The sequence below is a fragment of the Andrographis paniculata genome, unplaced genomic scaffold (genome assembly GCF_009805555.1).
Source record: "Andrographis paniculata isolate CXL003 unplaced genomic scaffold, ASM980555v1 Contig87END, whole genome shotgun sequence".
Classification (NCBI taxonomy): domain Eukaryota; kingdom Viridiplantae; phylum Streptophyta; class Magnoliopsida; order Lamiales; family Acanthaceae; genus Andrographis; species Andrographis paniculata.
Window position 1 is genome coordinate 3,202,515 of NW_026137625.1, and position 24,238 is coordinate 3,226,752.

The 24,238-nt window shown below is 32.3% G+C and overlaps 3 protein-coding genes across 7 annotated transcripts; 2 read left to right on the plus strand and 1 right to left on the minus strand.

Moving 5' to 3' along the window:
* The first annotated feature begins 3,914 nt into the window (after window positions 1-3,914).
* LOC127242676 (protein CURLY FLAG LEAF 1-like) lies at window positions 3,915-4,601 on the plus strand. The gene is made up of 2 exons (XM_051262318.1): window positions 3,915-4,120; window positions 4,224-4,601. The coding sequence occupies exons 1-2, from the start codon at window positions 3,950-3,952 to the stop codon at window positions 4,599-4,601; spliced, it is 549 nt and encodes a 182-aa protein (XP_051118275.1). The 5' UTR covers window positions 3,915-3,949.
* Window positions 4,602-4,926: 325 nt separating this feature from the next.
* Window positions 4,927-11,239, minus strand: LOC127242675 (probable mitochondrial adenine nucleotide transporter BTL3). 5 transcript variants are annotated; one of them, XR_007836849.1, is made up of 5 exons: window positions 10,664-11,236; window positions 10,144-10,447; window positions 8,778-9,245; window positions 7,052-7,285; window positions 4,927-5,931 (listed from the first exon to the last, which is right to left on the minus strand). XR_007836849.1 is itself a non-coding variant. In XM_051262316.1 (5 exons), exons 2-5 carry the CDS (start codon window positions 11,014-11,016, stop codon window positions 7,217-7,219), a joined length of 1,194 nt encoding a protein of 397 aa, XP_051118273.1. In that variant the 5' UTR covers window positions 11,017-11,037; window positions 11,120-11,239; the 3' UTR covers window positions 6,798-7,216. The 5 variants fall into 5 exon arrangements, 3 of the variants coding, with proteins under 3 accessions (XP_051118273.1, XP_051118274.1, XP_051118271.1); XR_007836848.1 differs by having other exon boundaries at window positions 4,927-5,961; XM_051262316.1 differs by lacking the exon at window positions 4,927-5,931 and having other exon boundaries at window positions 6,798-7,285; window positions 10,664-11,037; window positions 11,120-11,239.
* Window positions 11,240-16,149: 4,910 nt separating this feature from the next.
* LOC127242669 (cryptochrome-1-like) lies at window positions 16,150-20,880 on the plus strand. Its single transcript, XM_051262306.1, has 4 exons — window positions 16,150-16,468; window positions 18,265-18,483; window positions 18,574-19,280; window positions 19,738-20,880. The coding sequence occupies exons 1-4, from the start codon at window positions 16,156-16,158 to the stop codon at window positions 20,566-20,568; spliced, it is 2,070 nt and encodes a 689-aa protein (XP_051118263.1). The 5' UTR covers window positions 16,150-16,155; the 3' UTR covers window positions 20,569-20,880.
* Window positions 20,881-24,238: the final 3,358 nt, after the last annotated feature.

Here is a 24,238-nt window from a genome sequence, read left to right on the forward strand (position 1 = left end):
CCTCTATCCATATCGATTCTCCTTAGTTTAAATGAGTTTTTGACACAAAAATTCGCCGGAGAGGTCGACGGTGATTGGAGTTAAAGGAGTTCCAACCGGAGAGGATGATCAAGCTCTGAGCGGCTCTGATTAGTAGAACCTGTGGAGGTATTTTCCAAGGTAAATCATGATAGGAGTTTGAGTTGAAAGGGTCGTGATTATTTATACTCTGTAATTAGCATTGGTTAGTAGAATATCTCCTGGATTGGAATCATATGAATGTAGATTTGTTGGTAATTGAACCAGGTCAACAAACACCTTGTTTCATGTGTTGTTTTGTATTCTGCTTTGTTATTTGTTGTTAAGTCGTTTTAACTGTGAATCAGTCACGCTTCAGAAGTTACCCTTTGTTGGTGTTTGAAGGAGATTTGTTTCATACATCACTTTCCAACAACTTTAATGAGATATTTTATAAAAAAAATTAATATATTTTGATTAAAAATCGTACAAAGTAAATAATATTGATTTTAGTTTGAAATCTCAAAAGAATATACTCATATATTATTGTATTGCATTGCCAATATATAATCACTTAAAAACGATGTATGTACCGGGTCAGCATATATTATATGTGTGACCAAGATATACTTATACATAATATCTTAACATATACTATATTATAAGATAGTATATACTAAATTATAATATAATATATGTTATATCATAAATATGCTAAAATATATATATGATAGTCATCTTTATAGAATATGTTAATACTGAGTTGATCGTATCAACCGTTAACTATACCCTATATATTTATATATATAAAAAATATGATATGATATAATTGTTGAATTGGTGTGATAAATGAAAGAAAGAAGGGAAGGTTGAGAGCATTTATTTTAGAAAAAGAGAAGAAAATAAAAGAAAGCTATGGATGAAATTAATCAATTAATTAATAATAATAATAATAATAATAATAATAATAATAATAATAATAATAATAATAATAAAAAGGGGAAGGAGAAAGAAGGCGATGTTTTAATGCGTCACTCCCTTGAAATTCAACATTTAAGGCAATGTCTCACTTAATGCAAGGCAGTTAGAGTTACCATATTAAACCCTCACTGCCCCATACGTGTCGTCCCTCCATTGGACCAACCCTTTTTCTGCTTATAATTATTATTATTATTTTTGACGAAATTTCTGCTCAGTTTATGAATGTGCATCATTCAATTTGTTATTGTTCATTTTAAACGTCAACTACTTTAATAATGAATATATTTATTACACAGTTTTAAAAATAATGGAAAATTGAGTATTTTAATTTTTTATGTTGTAAAGTACATTAGGCAAGTCCTCCGTCTCATATGTATATATATATTAACATATTAAGCTTATTATGATATCTAATACTTAAAAAAATAAATATTTTAACAACTGAAAATTATTTAATAAATTAAAAGCTATGTAATAAACAATTTTCCAAACACCTTTGTTTTTCGAAAAACCTACAGTTTTAATATTATTATTTCTTTCTCCATTCACTTGACATACATATTTTTTTAATGACTTAGAAACAGTAGTTGCTACTCATTAATTTTGATCCGAATAAATTTTCGGTTCAACCTAACTGCATAGGTCACCTGTCATACATGATTCGCTTAGTGTGTCTTGCCTGTTAGATCTAGTTTACAAGTTATTGGGTTTCGACCAGGAGTTTACCTAGTGTGCACTTTCGGATAGCGACTGCGAATTTCCACGTCATAAATTTTTTTTTTTGAATATTTAACTTTAATAAAAATAAATAATAATAATAATTTTTTGTTTTTATAGTAAAAAGGTAAAAAAAAAATAAATGAATTTTTTACTAAGAAAATGAAAATATTTTACAAATGACAACAAAAAAAATAAAAAATAAATTTGAATGACAAAGAAGTATATTAACACCGGCCGCGGCTATAATGTTAATCTCATACAACACAACACATGCATAAGTTAATTTTAACGTATAACATATATATATATATATATATAAGTGATAACACTGACACATAGTAACCATATACATAATTCATATTATCTCAAAAATATATACTATTAATCAGCCTGCTTATAATCATTTAATCAATTATTTTCTACACAGCACAACACAACACAAAACATCTTTAAGTCATGAATGTCTAAACCTTGTATCAACTTTTTCTATTATCTCGTAAAATATTATATCAAATAATTACTTAAACACAAAACAACCAAACACACAGTAGTCTACATAATACTCCGCCCGATAATATATTAAGTATAGTGATTTAATCTAATTAACATATATAATAAAAACATACAACTTATATTTCAATATAATACAACATATATTGTATTATAAAATATCATATGTTACAATCTTGTATTATCAGCAACATAAAAGATTATATAGTCCACCATAATAACTGTAATAGAAATAAAACATAATTATGAAGACAAGGACATCATCGTATTATTTGATCAAGACTTCAGTACTAAAGCAGACAAAATGGTTAAATTCATATTAATTAATTGTAAACATAACAGTCTAAAAGTAACACGATCATATAAAATAACACGTGATAACAACATGAATTATTACATAATCATACGATGCAAACAAAAATTCAACAATCCCATAAATTAGTTTAGTCAATACAAGGCCCTCATAAGGACACAAGACTTCCGTACATAAAAAAAAAAAAAAAAAAAACCCATATAAACTAGAACTGGTACAGCAATTAATTACAATATGTTTGTTCATGTCATACTGATTTACCCTAATCAACATATAAAAGAAAAAAATAATAATAATAATAATAATAATTGAAATCACGTGCTGTCGGTTCATACTCGTAGGGATGCTGTATGAACATATTTTGTGTAATGAGATCAATAGTAGTATACGCTTTATGGACAATTATCACTCACTATGTTAACACAAATTATGTGTTGTCTATCGTAATAATTGTACTAACAATAGACAAACAAACCGTGAAAGTAAACACGACCACATATAAATATTATATAATCATAGGAAGTAAACAATGATAAAAAAAATTAGTATGATTACAAGATCCTAAACAAGATGTCCTTACATCAAATTAAGCACAGCATATAAAAAAACCAGTTAACAATAACCAAGCCCTAAAAGTAAACAAGATCACATAATACATGCAAAGGCTAAGCTTTAGGCACCTGACCATGTATGCAAAATCAAGAAACTTATCCAGGGATCAGCTCATATGTGTGTGTGTGTGTGTTATTATAATGTTGGGTGAAATTTAATGAGCATGAGAGTGTAGGAAGAAGTGCTTTTAAAGCTGGTTAGTGTAGTGTTGTTTGGAGATATGAATGTTCCATTAAAGAGAAGAACTATCAATAGAGAGAGAGAGAGCAGCAGCAGCAGTGCAGTGCAATTCATTCAACTAACCTCCTCTCTTCAACTGTGCACTGCCTCTCCCATTTAATACTCTCACTTAAATCTTCACCGCTACAAAAACTTCCTGCTGGAAATTTCTGTTGAGCACCCCACCCCACCTCACCCCCCCCCCCCCCCCCCCCATCAAACCTCAAGCTCAAGTTCAAGCTCAAGCTCGAGCTTGAGCCTCGACACACACATAGAGGAAAGTTGTGACCAAGAATTGGGTTCATTTAACAACTTCAATTCAAGGTAAGTGTGTGTCACACAGACATGCAGATATGGGCCATCCTAGTTTCACATTTAAACCTGTGACCCTACATGTGCTCATTAAATGCACATATACATACAAAAATACACACACTGGCGAGTGTAGGGGGGGTGGGGTTTCACAACACCACATAACTCCAGTCCATAAAACAAAAGCTTCTTCTCAGACCCTATATATACCAACCTAAAGCAAAGACAATTTTCACAAATTGTAGCCAACAAGAGAAGGGGAAAGAATCCAAACCCTTATCAGATATGATCTCCCTGCAAACATCAAAACAGGTATTATCAGAGGAAAGCCTAACAAAGAAGAGAAAAATGGATGATCCAACAGAGAATTGTGATGATCAGAAGCCTAAAGACAGTCAGTTCGGAAGCAGGAAACCTGTTTTCAACTCCGAGTGGCAACGGTGCCTCGATATTAAGGTTTTCCCGCCGCCGTTCGGAAATTCAATACTTGCTAAGATTCTCTTGTGTTTTTGTAATTGTACTTTACTGATGCAAAAGAATCTTCCTTTTGTATGATCAGTCAGGGCAGATATATTTCTACAACACAAGAACGAACAAGAGGGTACAAGGCGACTCGAGTTCAGGTCTAGAGCAACCTGAATTTAGTACAGGTGCTCCGATGAGCTTGGAGCTTGGACTCAATCTATCGAGTCAATCTTGGGGGAGAGCACACAGCTCCAGGAGACAAGAGATTTCTGATTCTATGACTTCCAACACTGTTAGGGAAGATCACAAGAGACTTGCTCGTTCGCCATCGTGGTTAACATTCGAAGGTGAAGAACACGAGATGGTGACAGCAGTGTGCAAGAAGTGTTACATGTTGGTTATGATGTGCAAATCTTCTCCCTCATGTCCTAATTGTAAATTTCTGCACCCATCAGAGGCAGAATTAACATAAGTTTAGAAAGTCTGATGATCACTTGGTCTACCCCTCATGACTTAGATGCATCGAGGCCTACACTAGAGGATTTGAGAAAGTTAAGTTTATATATATATATATATATATCCCTGATATATTTAAAACTACATAAAAGCTTGTAAAGTGATCTAGTAGCTGGTGGTGATAATGAATGCTATTGCTATGTAAAGAGAGAAATAGACTAGTAAGTTTTAACGTTTGAAGGCTGTCCATATATGTCTGTTCTTTTTTCCAATCTAATCAGCCTTCAGTCCTGGTTTCGGCTAAATGCCTAAATAAAAAATCCAACTACCTTATTTAATTTGTTCTCAATGGCCTGACAACGTCAGGGAGACCAGGAAATAAAATAATCAAATTGTAATATCTGATTTAGAAGAGGAAGTCGATTTGGCATCGACTCTCATTCTTGCCATAGCAGCCCCACAATTTACAATTTGCACGTGAGGTGATTCTACAAAGCATACAAATTGTTAGTATGTGGTTAATGTCACACATAGCCCTGCATTTTGCTAATCATTCTACAATCACAGTAAAAAGTTCGAACATTCAGAAGGAATATACTGACAAACACATGCTGCAAATAAAAAATATTCAGAAACCGTATTATATATAACTCTACCATGAAAGAGAATAGGTCAATGCACAGGTTAAAGTTTAAGAAAAGAGTACTGCTTCTAATTCTCAACACCTTTAGTATCTCCTGTTGAGATTGCTGTTGGCATTGATGAAGAGGCATATGGATAATCATCGAGAAACAATTATCAATGTCTCTGCCACTATCAAGACACATAATGTGGACAACTAAGGTTTGACTTAATATTATTGAAGCAGAATGGTTTTTACTGGAAATAGTGTTTTTTGTGGTAGATGTAAAGTGAGTTAATACTTTACTAATATCTACTGAAGGTTTAGAATCTTTGTGTAGCTGAGAGGTGTGGGGTGAATACGCAGATTCATTTTGGCGATCACACAGACACATAGTTGTAGCAGAGGTGTGGGATCACACACACACAAAAAAAAAAGAGTCAGAGAGTGATAGGTGTTGCTAGCTTTCTTTTATTCTTACTCTACGGCACTTGGTTTAATCAGTTAAAGTACTGTTTTCAGTGGCCTACAAACTCATCAGCATTAGTCCATCTAATCAACAATTTGAGAAGAACATACTGATGAACAGAGTCATGAGGTTACACACATGTTCAGTGATACTGTCACATCCAGCCTGTTGCTAAATCAATGATTAACGTCACAGCTTGCGGAGAACAGGGCACCAGAAAGATTGTCTATGCTGGTTGATCATATCTTGGTGAAACTGGAGGGTACAGCAAAAATTCGATGAAACCTATTTCCAAATGAAGTTATCACAAGGGGAAGAAATCGTCAAAGGGTAACTATAAGTCACTGTGTGGATCAACAAATTTCTGAGATATTTCTAGCAGTGAAACATCCAAAGAGGCCTAGGATGATATTGCAGGCTATTCAAAATGTGCAGTTTAGTTGTCTAGACTGCAGTTAATTAGTACCAAGTTCGAACAGCTCACTATGGATGAGAATGCACAAGTACCATCTTTCATCGCCAGATTTGAAGAACTTGTGTTAAATGAATCTTATTATTGGGTCGAGATTTCAAATCCAAATTAGTGAGGAAGGTATTGGATCACTTCCTATACTCCCACATAACTCTTTATCTCAAGCATTTTCAGATGATTTATAAAGCTTTAGTAGGGCAACAGATATATTTAAATATTATTGTCAAGCATTCAAGATACAAGTAATTTACAAGTTTGAGGAGAAAATTGCAAAAAATATCAACATGTATAATTTACAAGTTTGAGGAGAAAATTGCAAAAAATATCAACATGTATACTCAATTATCACTTTTGTCATGTATTTATCTCTTTCGCAAAATATATCTTACATATTTACAAAGGTCGTTATTTATGTCCTTTGGCCGCGTGTGGTGCACACCACACGCGTCCAAATGATAGAAGTACCGATTTTTGCAAACATGTGAGATATATTTTACCAGAAAAATAAATACATGACAAAAGTGATAATAGGGTATACTAGGGGATATTTTTTGCAATTTTCCCCAAGTTTGAGCAGTCAAGGCTAGAAAAAGGTTTAAGTTTTCTTCTAAACAAAAAGCTTCGCATATTTCTCACCCCTCAACAAATATCAAGCTCAAACACTACAATCGAAACTATTATGTATCCACTTAACAATTCCGTATGATCCATGCTCAATAATCTGATGCAAGAAAGTAGGCTGTCTTTACAATAAAATTTCAGCAATGCACCAGATGGAGGAAAATATGTTTAATCAGGTACAAAATAGTTCAGGATAGAATGAGAAAACAAATGAAATTAGCCGTATCTGAGAAAAATCAACTTGCGAAGTCAATAAAATCCGGATCAACAAATGCAATATACCTGTTGAACATAAGCACTGCGATTGGAACAAGAATGATTCCAATGATTCTTTCATCTTGCCGGAAGAGAATATATAGTGGTGAGCAGCATGTCCTCGTTTGTCACCATCAGTACACTAAAATTCTTACAATTTCCTGGGAGTATCTTGTTATGTAGGTTTGTGATTCATTCCACCCTAAGAACAATCTTCATGAACTCATAAACAAAGAAGCTTATTGATGCAGAAGGTAATACCTGAGTACCACAATCATAATTAGAGATAGCTTTGATCCAAACATTAACAAGAAACAAAAACACTGAGATATTTATTCACACAGCATTTAAAAATTCACATGAGAGTTCACATTTTCAGGGTAAATGAAGAATAAAAACAGGGTTAAAACAGGTGTGGTTAGAGTACAGGGTTTCTGTGTGCTTTCTCCCAAGATTCAAACAATTTATAGGACAGGATAAGAAATTGTTAAAATTTTAACACATAACGGAAACACTGTTGTTCTGACATTTTCATGAAATTGTGTGAATGAATTTAACAAGAAATTGTACAATGCACTGTTGTCCAAATTAAGTCTTAATCCATCTCCACTCAAAACATTGGATGCTTATACACCACTGTCGAAAGGATAATGCATTACTTTTTTTCTGTTCTTTCTAAAATTCTACTGCCTCCGTCCCGGATGTATTGTTCACGCTACCGTAGATACTAGAATTTAGGCAGAGTATAATTAGTAAGTAATTAAGAAATGTATTAATAAAAATAATTATTGTATAATAAAAAATAATTATAGATTAAGATTAAGATAACTAAATAGTTTAATTAAAATTTAAAAAATTATAAATTATGAAATTTAAAATGGGAGTAAAGTGTTAAATCATATTTCCATAAAAGAAAATGACAAATGATGTGGGACAAACCGAAATAGAAAAAACAGACAATTTATGTGGGATTGAGGGAATATTGTTTTTACCCATTCACATCTACTATGAATATCTTCAAATATGCATAAATGTATTTTTTATATATACCTTCAATAGTTGTAAAGAGACATTAATCTTTTCATCACCGACTTAGGAGTTAGGACTATAGATATATCATAGTTATTAACTAACTTATTAAACTGTAGAAAATAAGCTCGATGCTAAATATGAGCTTTACAGAATTTAGCTCTTAAAAAGGATAGTTGTTCTTCACTTCAAGTAATTATATCATTTTGCAATAAGAAACACATGTAATGACATCAGTTATTGCAGAACAAGTCGGCATAGCATGTGTAAATCTTGCAGCCTTCGTAATTATCTACATTATTTGGTGTTTTCAAACTCATTGAACACACAAGAACATTTAAATTGTTTGGAGTAAAATGAAAGGAAAACACAATTTATTATAGAGACACAAACTTCTTTCTAATTAAAACTAGATCCTAACCAAATATAAGTGAAATCTTCGGTGATCAGCAAAATCATGTTATTTATCCCAACTTCCGATGAAAATCAAAAGAACATCATTTTCACCAATCCTTCCTAGTAAACACCAAACAAGAGAACATCATATCAATATCCTAAAGTATCCTTTGTCAAGGTCTCAAATGCTATTATGGAAGTGCACCATATCTGAGTTAAAAAGACTTAACAAATGAAGCATACCTGAAATTAATCAGTTGAGTTTTAGACAAGTTTCCTTTTCTATATTGGATAGTAAGATGATAGAAACATAAGATGACAATCATACCTGTAATAAGCTAGGAAATAGACCGGCATACAGAGCAGGAACACCACCTTGCCGAACTATCCTGGCACAAATTCCAAATGCATTTAACTTATTTGCTCGGCCTTGCAGTTGAAGCTGCCTCCTCACCACCTCAAATGGGTATGTAGCAGCTTCTGCACAAGCACCCGCAATGGCACCATGCAATAAAGTTCTTATTGGTCCCAATTCCAGCTGCTCTAATGCATTTAATTCCTGATTCTGCTGTTTCATATATTGAATTCTTCTTTGTCCTTCAGGTGAATGCAAGTAAACTGATTTTAACATGTCATATATGCCATAAAAAACAGCACCAGAAGGCGCCATACTTAAAATGGAGGGCAGTAAACCCCGGTATAGTGAAAGGAACCCTTCATTTTGGATAACATGGCGAAAAGCTCCAATAACGCCACCCATTGCTTCTCCACCAGGTGCCACTAGCCTAGTCCTGATCTGAAACAGAAATTATTGGAAATTTTTAACCCACACGCACAAAAAGGCAAACTTGCATCTCCATGAAGTGATATTTTCTTTGTAATAAAAAATATATATGTAATTTGGTAGGAAGAGTTTAGTATGATGAACTGGTGAGTAATCATCTAACAAGTATTATGGAAGAGCAATTTTCTTTGCTATAGTCAACATAACTCTCTGACCATTGCAATGTGTTTCCTAGAGGATTAAATCACTTCCGCATTGTTGTCCTAGACATTCTCCACTTCCTTCCAATTTAACAGAAATTTCATAAAGGGTAAGGTGCGTTTCGTGGAGACTAGACATGTCGTTTTTAACCCAATTTTTCATTCTCAGGATAGCACGTATATTTGAAGCTTTTTTGTCTTCTTCACTAAGCATGTCTTAAAACAGTCTAGCAGAAATTTGTGACAATTGTTCACAAACACACCCAAAGTCACTTATCTTAGTGAAAAAGTGAAATCAATTCCAAACAACTTGCATTGCCTCTTTGCTTTCAGTCAATTAAAAAACTACAATCCGAAAACTATTACTCCCCTTTCCTGTCCTTTCTTATTCATTCCCTCCTCAAAAAATTGTGCACAGCTAGAAGAGGTAAAGTTACTGTCAGGCTTCAATATGAAGTTCTAGATTTCTTGAAGTGTCTCTCAGTTGTTTCAACTTTCTTGCACTACAAATACTGCTCTATAGGAATGGCTGAATATTGAAGTACTTTACTGCAATGGAAACTTATTCTCTCTCAGAACAACTTTTCTTTCTCTTATTTAACACAAAACGCTCCATACCAAAGGAGTCTTCTCGACTCTAAGCTAAAGTAATGCCTCAACTAAAAAAGCATATTCGCAAGACTTGAAAGAAGTTAGGAATTGTAACTCACAGTATCCAGCGGCAAGCAGAGAACAGAAGCTGTCATCCCTGCCGCAGCACCAGCAATGAATCTCTCAGAATGTGTGGCTTCTTCATTTCCAGTCAATTTGAGAAGTTGCTTTCTGTAGGTATCGTAAGCAAAAAAATTGATTGCCTTGAAAGGAGCAGTGCGCAGTATATTGATAAAATTTCCTTTCCAAAATCCCCTCAATCCTTGTGTTGTTGCTATGGTGTAGATAAGCTCATGTAGATTCCTCTTCTCTCCACGGACTATATATTCCAACTTCAGCCTCTCCAGAGGAGCAACGCAAGTTCTGCTCCAAAGTATTAATCAGTAAAAGGTCCTCACCAACTTTATACACCACAACAACTCCTCCACTATGAAATAAAACATGTAAACAATCATCTAACGACACTCTTGCGATGAATTTGTGAGATAATTGAGCTACTCAGTTCCATAAATTAACTACCTCAGATATTTGGAAATTAAATGATGTTAAAACAAGCAACTGCAAAGCGCAGAGACAGACCTTGAAACCATAGCAGCCACAGCACCAGACCACAAATGCTTTGTGGTGTTCACCGCACCCTTACCGCTCAACTTCACCGCTTTTCCCAACTTCACGCCACCGCCGCCGTCGACCGCTTTACTCTCACTCCGCGCACATTGAGACGAATTGCTGATTACTCCACCTTTTCCTCTTATCGATAAGCTCAAGCACATAAAATCGCCCCGGTTTCTGCTTGAGGACAACTCGCAGCCGTAATTACGAACGTCGCCGGAAACCTTACTCACAATCGACGATGGAATTGTAGTGGCATCCAGAAATAATCCACCGGACGAGAAACTTTGGGTTTCGAACTGAATTTCGAATCCTAGCATTTTGCAGGGCGTATTCAGATGCTGCGGGAGATTGGAGAGTTAGAGATTACTGGAAAATGGAAGTGCTGGGGGAAGAAACAAACTGGCAAGGCGGCAGCCACACCGTTTCGCGGGTGCTTCCATAGAAATGCACGGAGAATTGCTGCAAGCGGAGATTCTGCACCTAATTGCTTACTTTTGTCACTTCCTATCATCAATACAACTTCAATGTATAATTTTTTGGTGTATAGTATTGATTTGTAAGAGGATAGAATATATATAAATATATATATATATATATATTGACAGTGGTGTCTAATTTTTTTTTTTTTCTTTCTTGAAAAAAATATTTGATTTTTAGAAATATTTTTAATCCATTATAAACTAAAATATTCATTAAAAAAAATTTATCAATTTAAATCTAACTCAAAGTTAAAAATGATAACTGTTTTTGTTTGTAGGTTTTAGTTTTTTAGTTTGATTTTAAATATTAAAAAATTGAATTATGTAATATTTTGAATGTAAAATAAATTTATAATATAATATAAAAAAATATAATAATTATTTGATGTTATATTTTTTTAAAAAAAAATAAAAATTTAAATAGTAAAAATTGTGATAAAATTTTTATATATATAAGAAAAAAAAACATCAACAACCACCTATAAATTTTTAGTAGACGGGAGCTTTATTGATTAATTTAATTTAAATGACACCAAAATTAATAAATAAAAAACGAAAGAAAAGAAATTATGAGATCAAATTAACTAGTATAGTTTTCAGTGAGAAATATTATTTTCCTTTTTTTTTTTATATATATATCACTCTCTTCGGGTGTGTTTATTTGGGAATTTGAATTTTGACTTTGGGATATAGTAAAAATTTTGAATTTGAATAATTGTATGATGTGATATTTTTAATGATAAATTGATTTTTAGTATAATATAAAAAAGAAAAATAAGTATTTAATTTGATATTTTTTAAGGAAAAAATGGAATGAATCCAATCTCGGAAACAAACACACCCTTCGTAGTCATTACAATTTCAATTTCATGTTAAGTATTTTTTCTTTAATACTTCTCCAGTGAATTAAATTTACTTATATTTTTCTTTCTTTGTTAAATTTAGGGTTTGTCTTTTTTTTCTTTTTTTTCTTTTTTTTTTTTTTTTCAGGTTTCTATTGTTTGGATTTTGAGTTTGACCATATTTTTTTAGGAAACATTTTATCATACATTTATCAATATTTAATTATTGCTATTAATTTAACACTTAGTTACTATAATTGAGAGTCTTTTTTACATTTTTTCTTTCATCGTTTTTAATTAGTAACTAAATTTTCGAAAGTATATTTAATTACCTTCTTATTTTCTCTAATTTTTAATAAAATATATATATTTTTTAAATTTCTGTGTTAAATCTAAATAAGTTATTTTTTAAAAATAAAAATAAAAAAAAAAAAAAAAAAAAAAGACAAAAGGTACTATTTAAATTAAAATACTACGGTAGAGTTCAACCGCATTTACTTTACAAATTAACATAAAATAAATAGAGCACAACACACTATGAGTGTTTGTTTGGAGGATTATCCAAGAGTTTTAGGGCAGTTTGCTTCAAGGATTTGATAGGATTTTATGGGATTTGGATTTTAAAATCCCATGAAATTCATATTTGGTTAAAAAAAAAATAATGGAATTTAAAATAATGGAATTTAAAAATATGGTGCAAAATCCTACAAATGAGGGATTTATTAGTAATGGAGTACCCCCTATTACTTTTAAATCCTATTCCATGGATTTTAAATTTTACTTGTATATCCTTATATATAAAAAAAATATATATATAATATAAATATATTTATATAAAATTAAATTAAATAATTTTAAAATTAATTTTTATTTGAATTATATATTAAATTAAATTAATACTATTATTTTTATGGTAAAATATTTTTTAAATAAATTAATAAATTCATTGTTTTAAATTGTTATTTATTATAAAATTATCAGAATGACAATAAGTCGGATTCAGCCGGAACTGAGATCCGTCTCGAATATATATTGTTAGACTTTAGATCCAAATTGGATCTGATTATACCAGATCCAGCCAAAACTATACCCGGTAAAATTCGATGGATCTAACAAATCCAATTCTTTTTACGATTCTTAAATTTTAATTTAAAATTACACATGTACCGACCCAATATATATTATTTATGTATTTTATGAAAAAAATATTATAATAAAATAATAAATAAATTAAACTTAAAAAATTAATATAATTATATTGTTAAAAATTATTTTTTCATATGTATAGTCAATATATTATTAATATTATAAATCGAATCTGGGTGTGGGTATGGTCCGCTTATACCCTAGACCCGATTCGGACCCGATTAGAATACCCATAATATGACCCGGATCAAGATCTAATACTCAAATAATTGGACTCAACTTCAAATAAATAGGTCGGGTTCGAGTCGGGTTTCGAGTTTACGACAGATAACCTATTGTAATCCCTATAAATTTTTTAATACATTTTCAATTTATATTATTATAAATTAGATGTTTAATTTATCAAAATAAATAAAATTCATAAGGGGACAATTATGTCATTTAGAATATAAAAAATCTAAATTCTTCTACTCATATAAAAAACAAACAAGAAGTGAGAAATATAAATACCTCGTAATTTTACCAACCAAACATATGATAGGATTCCAAATCCTAAATATAATAAATCCTATCACATATAAATCATGCTGTGAAATTCCAATCCCACAAAAAAAAAAAAAATTATGAACCAAACAGCCCCTTACTGTTCTATCAAATACCTATTTTTTTTATTTTTTATACTATATTAAAAATTAATTTTACATTTAAAATATCAATCATCACCTATTTACATAATATCGTACAACTATTTCAATTTCAAAATTTTTACGATTCAAATATCATCTTAAAATCCAAACTCCTAAACAAACACACCTCTGGGTTTGTTTCTTTAATAAAATTTTTCCAAATTGTACTAACTCTGTATATCTAAAAAAAAAAATATAATTTTTTTCTCCCACAAAATTAATTGCTATTTATTTGTTCTCCAACTTGGATTAAGAAATAAGCTCATTGAATTCGGGCCAATGCAAGCCCAAGTCAAGAACAGTAGTCGGCCCAAGGTGAAACTCGATCCGAACCATATCAAGTCTAGACATAACAAATTATGATCGATCAATTAGAGACCAGTTAAGGTTGAGATTGGGATTGAAAGGTTAGAACTATAAAAATATAATTGTTAGTCCACTTTTTGCCCAAAAAAAAAAATAATAATAATCCTCCGTCTTAAAATTATAGTCTTGATAAGAGATTTAAAGAATATTAATATTATATTGATAGCTGATAAAAAATATGAATAAAAATTTTTTTTGCCCTTACGAGCGAATTAGTGTAGAAATTAGTAACAATAATGTAATAAAAATGAAAAAATAAATGTAATTTTATAGTGATATAGTTATTTATAAAAATAACAGGATTATTGGGACGGACAAAAATGGTAAATAAAACTATTGTATTGAGACGGAGAGAGTAATAGTTTTTTTGTCCGTAAGGGATAGTCTAGTGGTGTGATGGTGGATTTTTGACCGTAAGATCATAGGTCCAAACCTTCGATAATTACATGTCACTTGCCACACGTGATTCGTCCAGTGTCATTTGTCTATTAGGCCTAATTTGTCGGATATTAAATTCGACTAAATTTCCTATATCTCCAAATTTTCATCAAACTCCATATTTCATTTCTAAATAAAAAGATAGTAGTTTATTTTTGTTTCAAAAATTGTTTTTTTTACTAAGACTAAATATAAAAAATTGAATATATTTATAATTTTAAAAATTTAGAAATAGAGATTGTGAAATTCATTTTCAATTTGAATACTCCATTCATCTATAATAAACTATCCATTTTTTCATTTTAGTCCGTCTCATAACAAAATATCAATTTTAATTTTTAGTAATTATACTATCTACCTACGTTACAAATACCCTTACAACTTACAATATATTACACAAATGTTATTACATTTATATCACACATATTTATAAGATTATTTTAGTAATTTCTATTTTATTCTTACTAAATTCCAATATAATACTAATATTTTTAAAATTCCTAAAAAAAACAAACGGATACCTAATTATGAGACTGATGAAGTATATATATAAATCAAATACATTTAAATAAAAACATCGAAGAAGAATTTATAAAACTACACAGAAAACTTAATGCAGTTTTGAAAGTATAAAAATTTTGATGCAATTTCATAAGATAGGTTAATTTTTTACAATATAACCTTTAAAAAAAAATGACAAAGAGAGTATTAGGTATTAATTCCTAATCTTGATGTAACGCCTGTTCTCATGTATTTTTCTCCTTTAAAATTTAAATAATATTTTATATTTAATAAAAATGAACTTCTTCAACCAAATCCGACCCCCAAAAAAACACCCCATTGATCTCCGATCTGATAGAGGATTAGGACAAGACAAAGCTTCGAACAGAGACAGCCATGGCTGCCTTCTTTCCCTCCTTTTTAAAACAGGATAAGCTTCCAAATCACTTTCAACGACGCAATAATTCCACTACGCAAAAAAATTCAAAATTCAAACCTCCCTTCCATCCAATTCACCAACAATACTTCTGTTTGTCTGTGTAGTGCCTGCGCCATTACGTCATCCATAGCTGCAAGAAATTTTGTTCCTGTCCACCCTGTCTCTCTCTCTGTCCTTGTGGAAATGGCTGATTAAAGAAGAAGGCACTAGAGAAGGAAAAAAAAAGGTCACTGTTGTGGTGCACAGTAGGACAATAGGATTCACAACAGATAAGAAAAAATTAAATTAAATAAAATAAAAATTACAAAAAAAAAAAAAATACCCCACAAAAGTTGTGGCTGCCGATTTCTCATCACTCTCCCGCAGCGCCCTCTCCCCGACCCTCAGCCAATCCCTAATTCCTCTCCTTCCGATCGTCGCCCTTCAATCTCCTGTTCGTTCGCATGATCGGATTCGGATCTACTTTCGGAGTCCAATTTCCCCCAAATTTGGGAAGACCAAACCCTAAATCCCCAATTTATTAGGGTAAAATTGGTTGGAACATTTTTTTGGGGGGGAGATGTCGGGCGGGGGGTGCAGTATAGTGTGGTTTAGGAGAGATCTGAGAGTGGAGGACAATCCGGCGCTGGCGGCCGCAGTTAGGGCCGGCGCGGTGGTGCCGGTGTTCGTATGGGCGCCGGAGGAGGAAGGGCACTATTATCCCGGTAGGGTTTCGCGGTGGTGGTTGAAGCAGAGCTTGGCGCACCTTGATATCTCGTTGAGGAGCCTCGGCGCTGCTCTTGTTACGAAGAGGTCTTCCGATAGCGTTTCTTCTCTGGTCGACGTCGTGAAATCCACCGGAGCTACTCACGTCTACTTCAACCATTTGTACGGTCAGTAAAACACTACTTCAACCATCTATATATATACATGATGGAGAAGATATTTTTAGGAATTGCTGCGCATTATTTTTACATTATCTGATGGAATGGCGGTGAGATGACATCAGCTGTAGTAAAGTTGTTTTTTCTATAAATAGATTTGAATTCTTGAATGGTGTTGAGGGAACACGTAGAACACTATGGTTCGATTGTCTTGCTGTATGTTTGTACGGTCGGCGTTAATAACCATCTTTGAGCTCTAAGTTATATCTCAGTGATGTTGTTGAATCGGTTTCTAAACAAACATAGAATCCACTCACTTGTAATTTATGAAAATTGCTTATAACACTCAAGGGTGTGTTTGTTTGTGGGTTTTGGATTTTATGTTTGGATTGTTTAATAGGAAATATTTGAATTTGAATAGTTGTTGATGTAATATAAATATATTTTGATTCTATGTTTTGAATATAAAATAAATTTGTAATATAATTTTAAAGAACAAGTAATTGTTTGATGCCATATTGTTTTTTAGGGAAAGAAGAATCGACTAGTAAATTCAACCTCAATTTTCTAAGGGTGTGTTTGTTTGAGGGTTTGGATTTTGAGTTGGGATTTGAATAGTCAAAATTTTGAATTTAAATAGTTGTATGATGTGATATAAATAAGTATTGATGTGATGTTTTGAATGTAAAATTGATTTTTAGTATAATATAAAAAATGAAAAATAGTTGTTGGATTTGATGTTTTTGGGGAAAAAAAATAAAATAAATTGTGTATATTAAATCCAATCCGTCAAACAAACACACCCTTAAAAGTTGGTCAGAATTCTCTTATAATTGTAAAAAGTTGGCATTTAACCACTTTTTGTTATGAGTTAACTATGATTTCTCAACCATGTAGTTTTTGAATTATTCTTGCAAATAAGATAAGGCTAGACTGCAAGATTTTTTAAACTATAAAAAAATGTGACGTAATTTTTAAATAATAGAGAATTTTTGTGCAAATAATATGTCATCTCACCCTTTACCCATTAAAATAGGCACAATCACATGGTGTGTTTTTTTTAATGAGATTGTGAAAAATTGATTTGAATTTGCTATTAAAATATTAATATTTATGGAAAGTTTTTATGAGAGAAAAAAAATAAAAATATTTCGATTAGAAAATGCAAAATTCAAATAATAAAATTTGAACAAAAAAATCGGCAAAAAAAAAGTTTTTTATTTTTAAACTACCTTTCTTTTTTATTGTTTTGGTTTTGATTTTTAGTTTAAACAACAATTAAATGTGATTTATGAGAAAAAATAGGTATGTTTACTTTATGTTTTTAGGTGTAATTGTTTTTTACATTAAGTATAAAAGAGATTGAATCGATAATATTAATTGAAAAATATGTCTAAAGTTTTTGTTAGATTGAAAAAGCTCAAAAGACCAAAGCAAATTGTCTTTAAACATATATTTTAATATGATATAAAATATATTTGAATTTTTTTTTATGTAAGGCACATAAAATCGTGTCTAAATATAAAAATAAGGTATTATGTTAAATATGACTTTTGTGAAAGGAAAAAAATGACAAACAAATCCAATGTATTTGCTTAGTTTTAATTATTTTAGGTATTTTTGTTGCTAGGTATTAAGAAAGTATTATAGAAAATAATACTTTGTTTATTTTTTCTTTTATGTATATATAGTGTATTTTTTGAATATATTTTTCTAAAATTGTCTGAAATGAAAATGTTAAATTTGATATATTTAGAGAAAAATTGAAACTTATTTTGAACTCATTGATTTTTTTTCTTCTTTAGATCCTATATCATTGGTTCGGGATCATCGAGCGAAGCAGGTTTTATCACAGGAGGGAGTGACTGTTCTTTCCTACAATGCGGACTTGTTCTACGAGCCGTGGGAAGTACACGACGAGGAAGGTCGACCGTTCACGACATTCGCCGGATTTTGGAACCGGTGTCTAACAATGCCGTACGATCCAGAAGCTCCTCTTCTCCCGCCTAAACGAATATTCCCCGGTAGCGACTCAAAATAACGAAACAAAATCCATCTAATGTTGCTAATTTATTTTTTTTAAACTTAGCATTGATTTTCCCGGTGTTATCCAGGCGACGTGTCGAGATGCCCAACGGATGTTTTGGTATTCGAAGATGAGTCCGAGAAGGGAAGCAACGCGCTTCTCGCTCGAGCATGGTCTCCGGGGTGGAGCAACGCCAACAAGGCTCTCACGACTTTTCTCAACGGGCCGTTGATCGAATACTCGAAGAACCGTCGAAAGGCTGACAGCGCGACGACGTCGTTGCTCTCGCCGCATCTACATTTTGGGGAAGTCAGCGTGCGCAAGGTCTTCCATCTTGTTCGGATTAAGCAAGTTTTGTGGGCGAACGAGGGAAATCGAGCGGGCGACGAGAGTGTCAATTTGTTCCTAAAAAGCATCGGTCTTCGGGAGTATTCCCGATACATGAGTTTCAACCATCCGTATAGCCACGAGAGGCCGTTGCTCGGCCACCTTAGGTACTTCCCTTGGGTCATCGACGAGGGGTATTTCAAAGCTTGGAGGCAAGGCCGCACCGGATATCCTCTCGTCGACGCCGGAATGCGGGAGCTTTGGGCTACCGGGTGGCTGCACGACCGGATACGGGTGGTCGTTGCGAGTTTTTTCGTTAAGGTTCTGCAGCTCCCATGGCGATGGGGAATGAAGTATTTTTGGGATACGTTGCTCGACGCCGATCTCGAGAGCGACGCCCTCGGCTGGCAGTATATTTCCGGGACACTGCCGGATGGTCGGGAATTCGATCGCATCGACAATCCACAGGTACAATTTTTGATATTTTTGTCATTTTAGTTTATTTATAAAGTAGGCTAAATTGCAAAAAAACCTATTTGCGTTTCATAAAATTGCGTTAAATCCCCTATACTTTTAAAACTGCGACCAAACTCCGGTTTCATAAACTCAACGTCTAACCTTTGATATGGTTCTTATTTAACGGTATTTGACCTAAATACCCCCAAATTGCGAATAAATTTTAGAGGTATGGAAGATTTGGTGCAATTTCGTGAAACTAACTTGTGGATTTTGTGCAATTTAGGCGAGTAATGGTATTTTTGTAATTTAAATAAAAGTCAAGAGTAAGTATTAGTGCATGATTACTTTTTTTAAAATGGGAAATTGATACCTGGAAATGGGACATACAAAAATGATAAAAAAAAAAAAAAGACAAATGGAGTATTTGACATGATATTTTGTGACAAACCCTTATATTCTTTTGTAGTTTGAAGGTTACAAGTTCGATCCGTATGGAGAGTACGTTCGACGATGGCTTCCCGAGCTTTCCCGTCTCCCGACGGAATGGATCCATCATCCGTGGAACGCACCCAGCTCCGTGCTCCAAGCTGCCGGGATCGAACTCGGTTCGAATTACCCGCTCCCAATAGTCGAAATTGCGGCGGCAGAAGCTCGATTAGAGGAGGCACTTTCCGAAATGTGGCAGATCGAGGCGGCATCGAGGGCGGCAATCGCCAACGGTACGGAAGAGGGCCTCGGAGACTCATTGGAGTCAAACCCGATTGCCTTCCCTTCGGACACACAAATGGAAACTGATGAAGAACCCACGGTTAGAAACAACAACAACAATATCAACAACAACAACAACGTTGTTGTTCGAAGATACGAGGATCAAATGGTGCCTAGCATGACATCGTCGTTTGTCCGAGGGGAATCGGAGGAAACGTCCGCCGATCTCCGCGATCGGGGCAACGATAGCCGAGGCGAGGTGCCGTCGAACGTACATGTCGGAACAGAGGAGACGGCGGGACGTGCCCGGGCGTTCGGACACGCGACATTGCAGACTGATAGGACGGAATTTCCTCGGCGTCGGAGGAACTCGGAAGAGTCGTCGACGGAGTCGTCCAATGGCAGTAGACGGGAACGGGATGGCAGCATCGTCCCGGTCTGGTCTCCGTCAAATTCGGCGTACCCGAATCAGTGGCCGCCGCCAGGCAGCGGCGGTGACGACAGCGGTCGAGCGACGAGCTCCTCATACCTGCCGCCGCCGCAGTCGCACCAGATATTTAACTGGAGCCAGCTTTCTCAGACCGGGTAAGGATCTGACAGTGGTTTTACTCGGACCGGATTGACAGAATCCGCAAACCGGTGGCGCCGGCGGGTTTTCCGATCAGCTCAGGCGGTTCGGCTGTATCCTTTTTCTTGTTGTGTAATTATTAATTATCGCCGGCGAGGTTAGGGTAGGTCATCAAAATGTGCATGTTGGATTAACTAAGGAGATACAGCAGCAGCAGTTGTAATAAATTAATGTTGTAATGATGAACCGTATACGTATTTTTCTTGTATATATACATACTACAAGAACACTGTCTTCTTGGGAGAATAGGGATTAATCAATTGAGTATTGTTTTCCGACACAACGGATAGCTGTTTACTCGTGCTTTCTAGTTTTATTATTGATTTTCTTTTTTAAAAAAATTGTTAAAAATTAATTTACACTTTTCAGCTACATTTTTGTCAGTTCTAATACTACAAAGGATGAATCAATCACAGGTTAAATCAAAATATTATAGTCAAAACAATAACCAAAGGAATGTTATTTTATCAAGTGCATTTAAAAAAAAATAAAAATTGATATAATAATTTTAATTCAATTTTTCAATATAAATATTTATTTTCGGACCTAAATTTCACTTTCATTTTGTTTACATATTCCTAGGGTGTGTTGGTTTGTAGGATTTCATCCAAATTTTACTATTTATCCAAAAAAATTTTTCCAAAAACATCAAATCAAACTCTTATTTTTCATTTTTTATATTATAATAAAAATTAATTTTTCATTCAAAATATTACATCAACAACTATTTATATCACATCATACAGCTATTCAAATTCAAAATATTTACTATTCAAATACTAATTCAAAATCCAAAGCCCCAAACAAACACACCCCTAACAAACTCTAGGAGTTTTTTCTTCTCTCCTATTCAAGTTTGAAGTAATTTTATATTAAATTTTCATGTATTTTTCGCTTTTAAAACTTGAATTTGTAATTTTTGTACATTATTTAAATGCATTTCGTTTATCTAAGCCGTGTACTTACTATTGTTAAAATAGATTTTGATTCATTGTGATTTTATTTTCGATTTGACATATCATATGAGTTAGTTGAAGGAAAAATAAGTTTTATATAATTTTTTAAAATTACACTCCTTAGTTTTTGGTAAAAGAATATTATAAATATTTAAGGATTATTTGTTTATTTTTCGGTGTTGTTTTCATATTTTTATTTCATTTTAAATGTGTATATACTCGTTAGCTTTAATTAAAGACTAAAAGATTATGAAATATATACTGTAATTTTTGCAAAATTGTCTTGTTTATTTTATTTTATTGAATGGACTATGAGTTAAGATGGTATTATGAATATGCTTAAATGATTAATCAAAATTTTGGTATTTTAAATAAAATTTTGAAATATTAACTTTGATTTGGTATTAATTTTATAATTTTCGAGCTAACGATCAATTCACAGTGAATTTTACGAAATTTATACTAAATATGATAAATTAATTAATTATGTTTAGTGCTTAAGTGAAATCTGATCGAACTAAATACACGACTACTCAGTAGTCGAATTGATTAAGATAAGTGACTAAATTATACAAATTTAAAATAAATAGGTTATCCTACCTGCGGACACCTGCATATGATGTTATTAACTGCTAAATATATTTGATGTGATATATAGTGTACGTAATAATATTTTATTATTATTTTAAATACTTTATTTGTCATTAAATTTATTTTTATTTTTTATTTCATCTAAATTTATTTTTATTTAATATTTGAATGCCACTACTATTTTTTTATTCTAAAAAATAATTTTTATTTTTAAATCCATACTCGGTCAAACGGACATAAAAGGGAATATTAAAATATATTATTTCCATAAAAAAATCAGATAATATTATTATTTAGATAAAATGTGCAGTTAAAGTATAATATTTTTCCTTTTTTTTTTTTTTAATTTTTTTAATTTTTTTTTTATTGTTCCATAAATTCGAACGGCGTGAACCCTAGGAGATGGCATTGGCGACACTGCTATAAAAGGGGGCGCTGCACTCAAATCCTTCAGTCGCCGTCTTCGTTGAACTTCCAGAGTTCTACTAAACATTGCCATTTTCTTAGATGCTTTTGTAGATTAGCAGCAGATCTATTTTCTCCCGGCGGATGGATTGATTTCGCTAGGATTACTAATTAGTTCCTCACAATTTTTTCGTGCTTTTTTCGAGATTGAGATTTCCGATTGCCTCTTCTTTCGGCTTCAAGTGATTTGCGTGTACTTGTTGGCCTTGTTCTGGAGGCATACATCGAAATTTTTTGCCAGAGCTTTAAGATAGCCTAGTGAAGTTTCTTCTCTAGGTTCGCTGGCTCTGGTACATTTGTTTTTTCAATTAATCTGGATTTTCATTTATTCCAATATATGATTGATGGAATATGCGGATTTCTATTATATGAATGTATATATGGAGTAAAACAGAGTCTGTTGTGTTTGGTTTGGCAGAGATTCAAATCAGTCGAACCAAATACGATGATTATGCTGGTGTGTAGTCCACATTTATCTGTGAAGGTTTGTTTCGAATTTTCCATTAGCAGTAAAGGTGGATTGTTACTTGAATAAATCTGAAAGCATCTAAACGATGGTAATAGACGTATATGAGCAATTACGTTTAATTTGATCCTATGAAAAACAGAACAAAATGTGAAAATAGTTGTAATGTTTTGAAACATTTTATATAATAGAGATTTTAATTCTGATTCTGATTTTGATCTTTTTCTTTTCTTATGAGGGAAGACTAGTGCACATTGTAACTTTGTATGATTATACGTTTTCATCTTCTTGTTCTTTTCTTAAACTATGTATAGAGTTTATATCATGCAGTCTAAAATAATCACATAAAAATTTAATAGATGGAAATGCAAATTGAGTGTAAAATCTGACAATTATTTTGATTGTATAATATATTGGTGGGGAAAAATATTGAGTAGGATGATATGTTTTTAAAATTCTAATAGTATTGATAAGTGATTGGCCATGGTGGTGATTGATAGATAATGTTTATCTTTAAACAGTATACTAGTTCACGTTGTTTGTTTACCTTTACAAAGTAGAGGTATATATAGGATTTGTCTTTTTTTTATGGTGTGTTTTCGGTGTTTTCAGGAAGGTGCGAGGAAATTTGGGTTTGGGTTTAATTTTTATTTAAATTTTGGTATGAGTTTGAATTTTGTTGTTTCTTTTGTATTTGAGTTTAATTGGGGTTTTAGGAGTTTTGATGTGTATTGATTTGATAAATAATGAATAAAATAATATAAATGTGTATTAAATTAAATTGATAAAATTTATATTGTATGATTTGATTATGAATTTATATTATACTCAACATATTTATTTAAGTTTTTTATTAATTTGTATTATATAAAATTTTATTCTCTACAAAATGACATATATATTGTATATATATTTTTTTCTTTATATATGTTTTTTATCTCAATTTTTTCAAATTTTGCTATTTGGATTATATTTTTCCCGAAAAGATATATTTTTTCATCTCATAAAACATTCCACTAAACATTATTTTAATATCAATTTTAAACTAAAATTTCTCAAATTCAACCAAAAGAAACATATATATTTTAATTTTTTTAAAAAAATAATAAAGTCAAACTTACTGCAGTTTGGGTCGGCCAAACTGTATACAACA

Bases quoted from the DNA above. Each gene is read 5' to 3' on its own strand.
- LOC127242676 (XM_051262318.1), top strand. From the start codon at position 3,950: ATGATCTCCCTGCAAACATCAAAACAGGTATTATCAGAGGAAAGCCTA. The intron at 4,121-4,223 runs GTTTTCCCGCCG...TTGTATGATCAG, and splicing joins AACGGTGCCTCGATATTAAG to TCAGGGCAGATATATTTCTA.
- LOC127242675 (XM_051262316.1), bottom strand. From the start codon at position 11,016: ATGCTAGGATTCGAAATTCAGTTCGAAACCCAAAGTTTCTCGTCCGGT. The intron at 9,246-10,143 runs GTGAGTTACAAT...TTTCTGTTTCAG, and splicing joins TCTGCTTGCCGCTGGATACT to ATCAGGACTAGGCTAGTGGC. The intron at 7,286-8,777 runs GTATGATTGTCA...TGTGGTACTCAG, and splicing joins TATTTCCTAGCTTATTACAG to GTATTACCTTCTGCATCAAT.
- LOC127242669 (XM_051262306.1), top strand. From the start codon at position 16,156: ATGTCGGGCGGGGGGTGCAGTATAGTGTGGTTTAGGAGAGATCTGAGA. The intron at 16,469-18,264 runs GTCAGTAAAACA...TTTCTTCTTTAG, and splicing joins CTACTTCAACCATTTGTACG to ATCCTATATCATTGGTTCGG. The intron at 18,484-18,573 runs GTAGCGACTCAA...GGTGTTATCCAG, and splicing joins GCCTAAACGAATATTCCCCG to GCGACGTGTCGAGATGCCCA.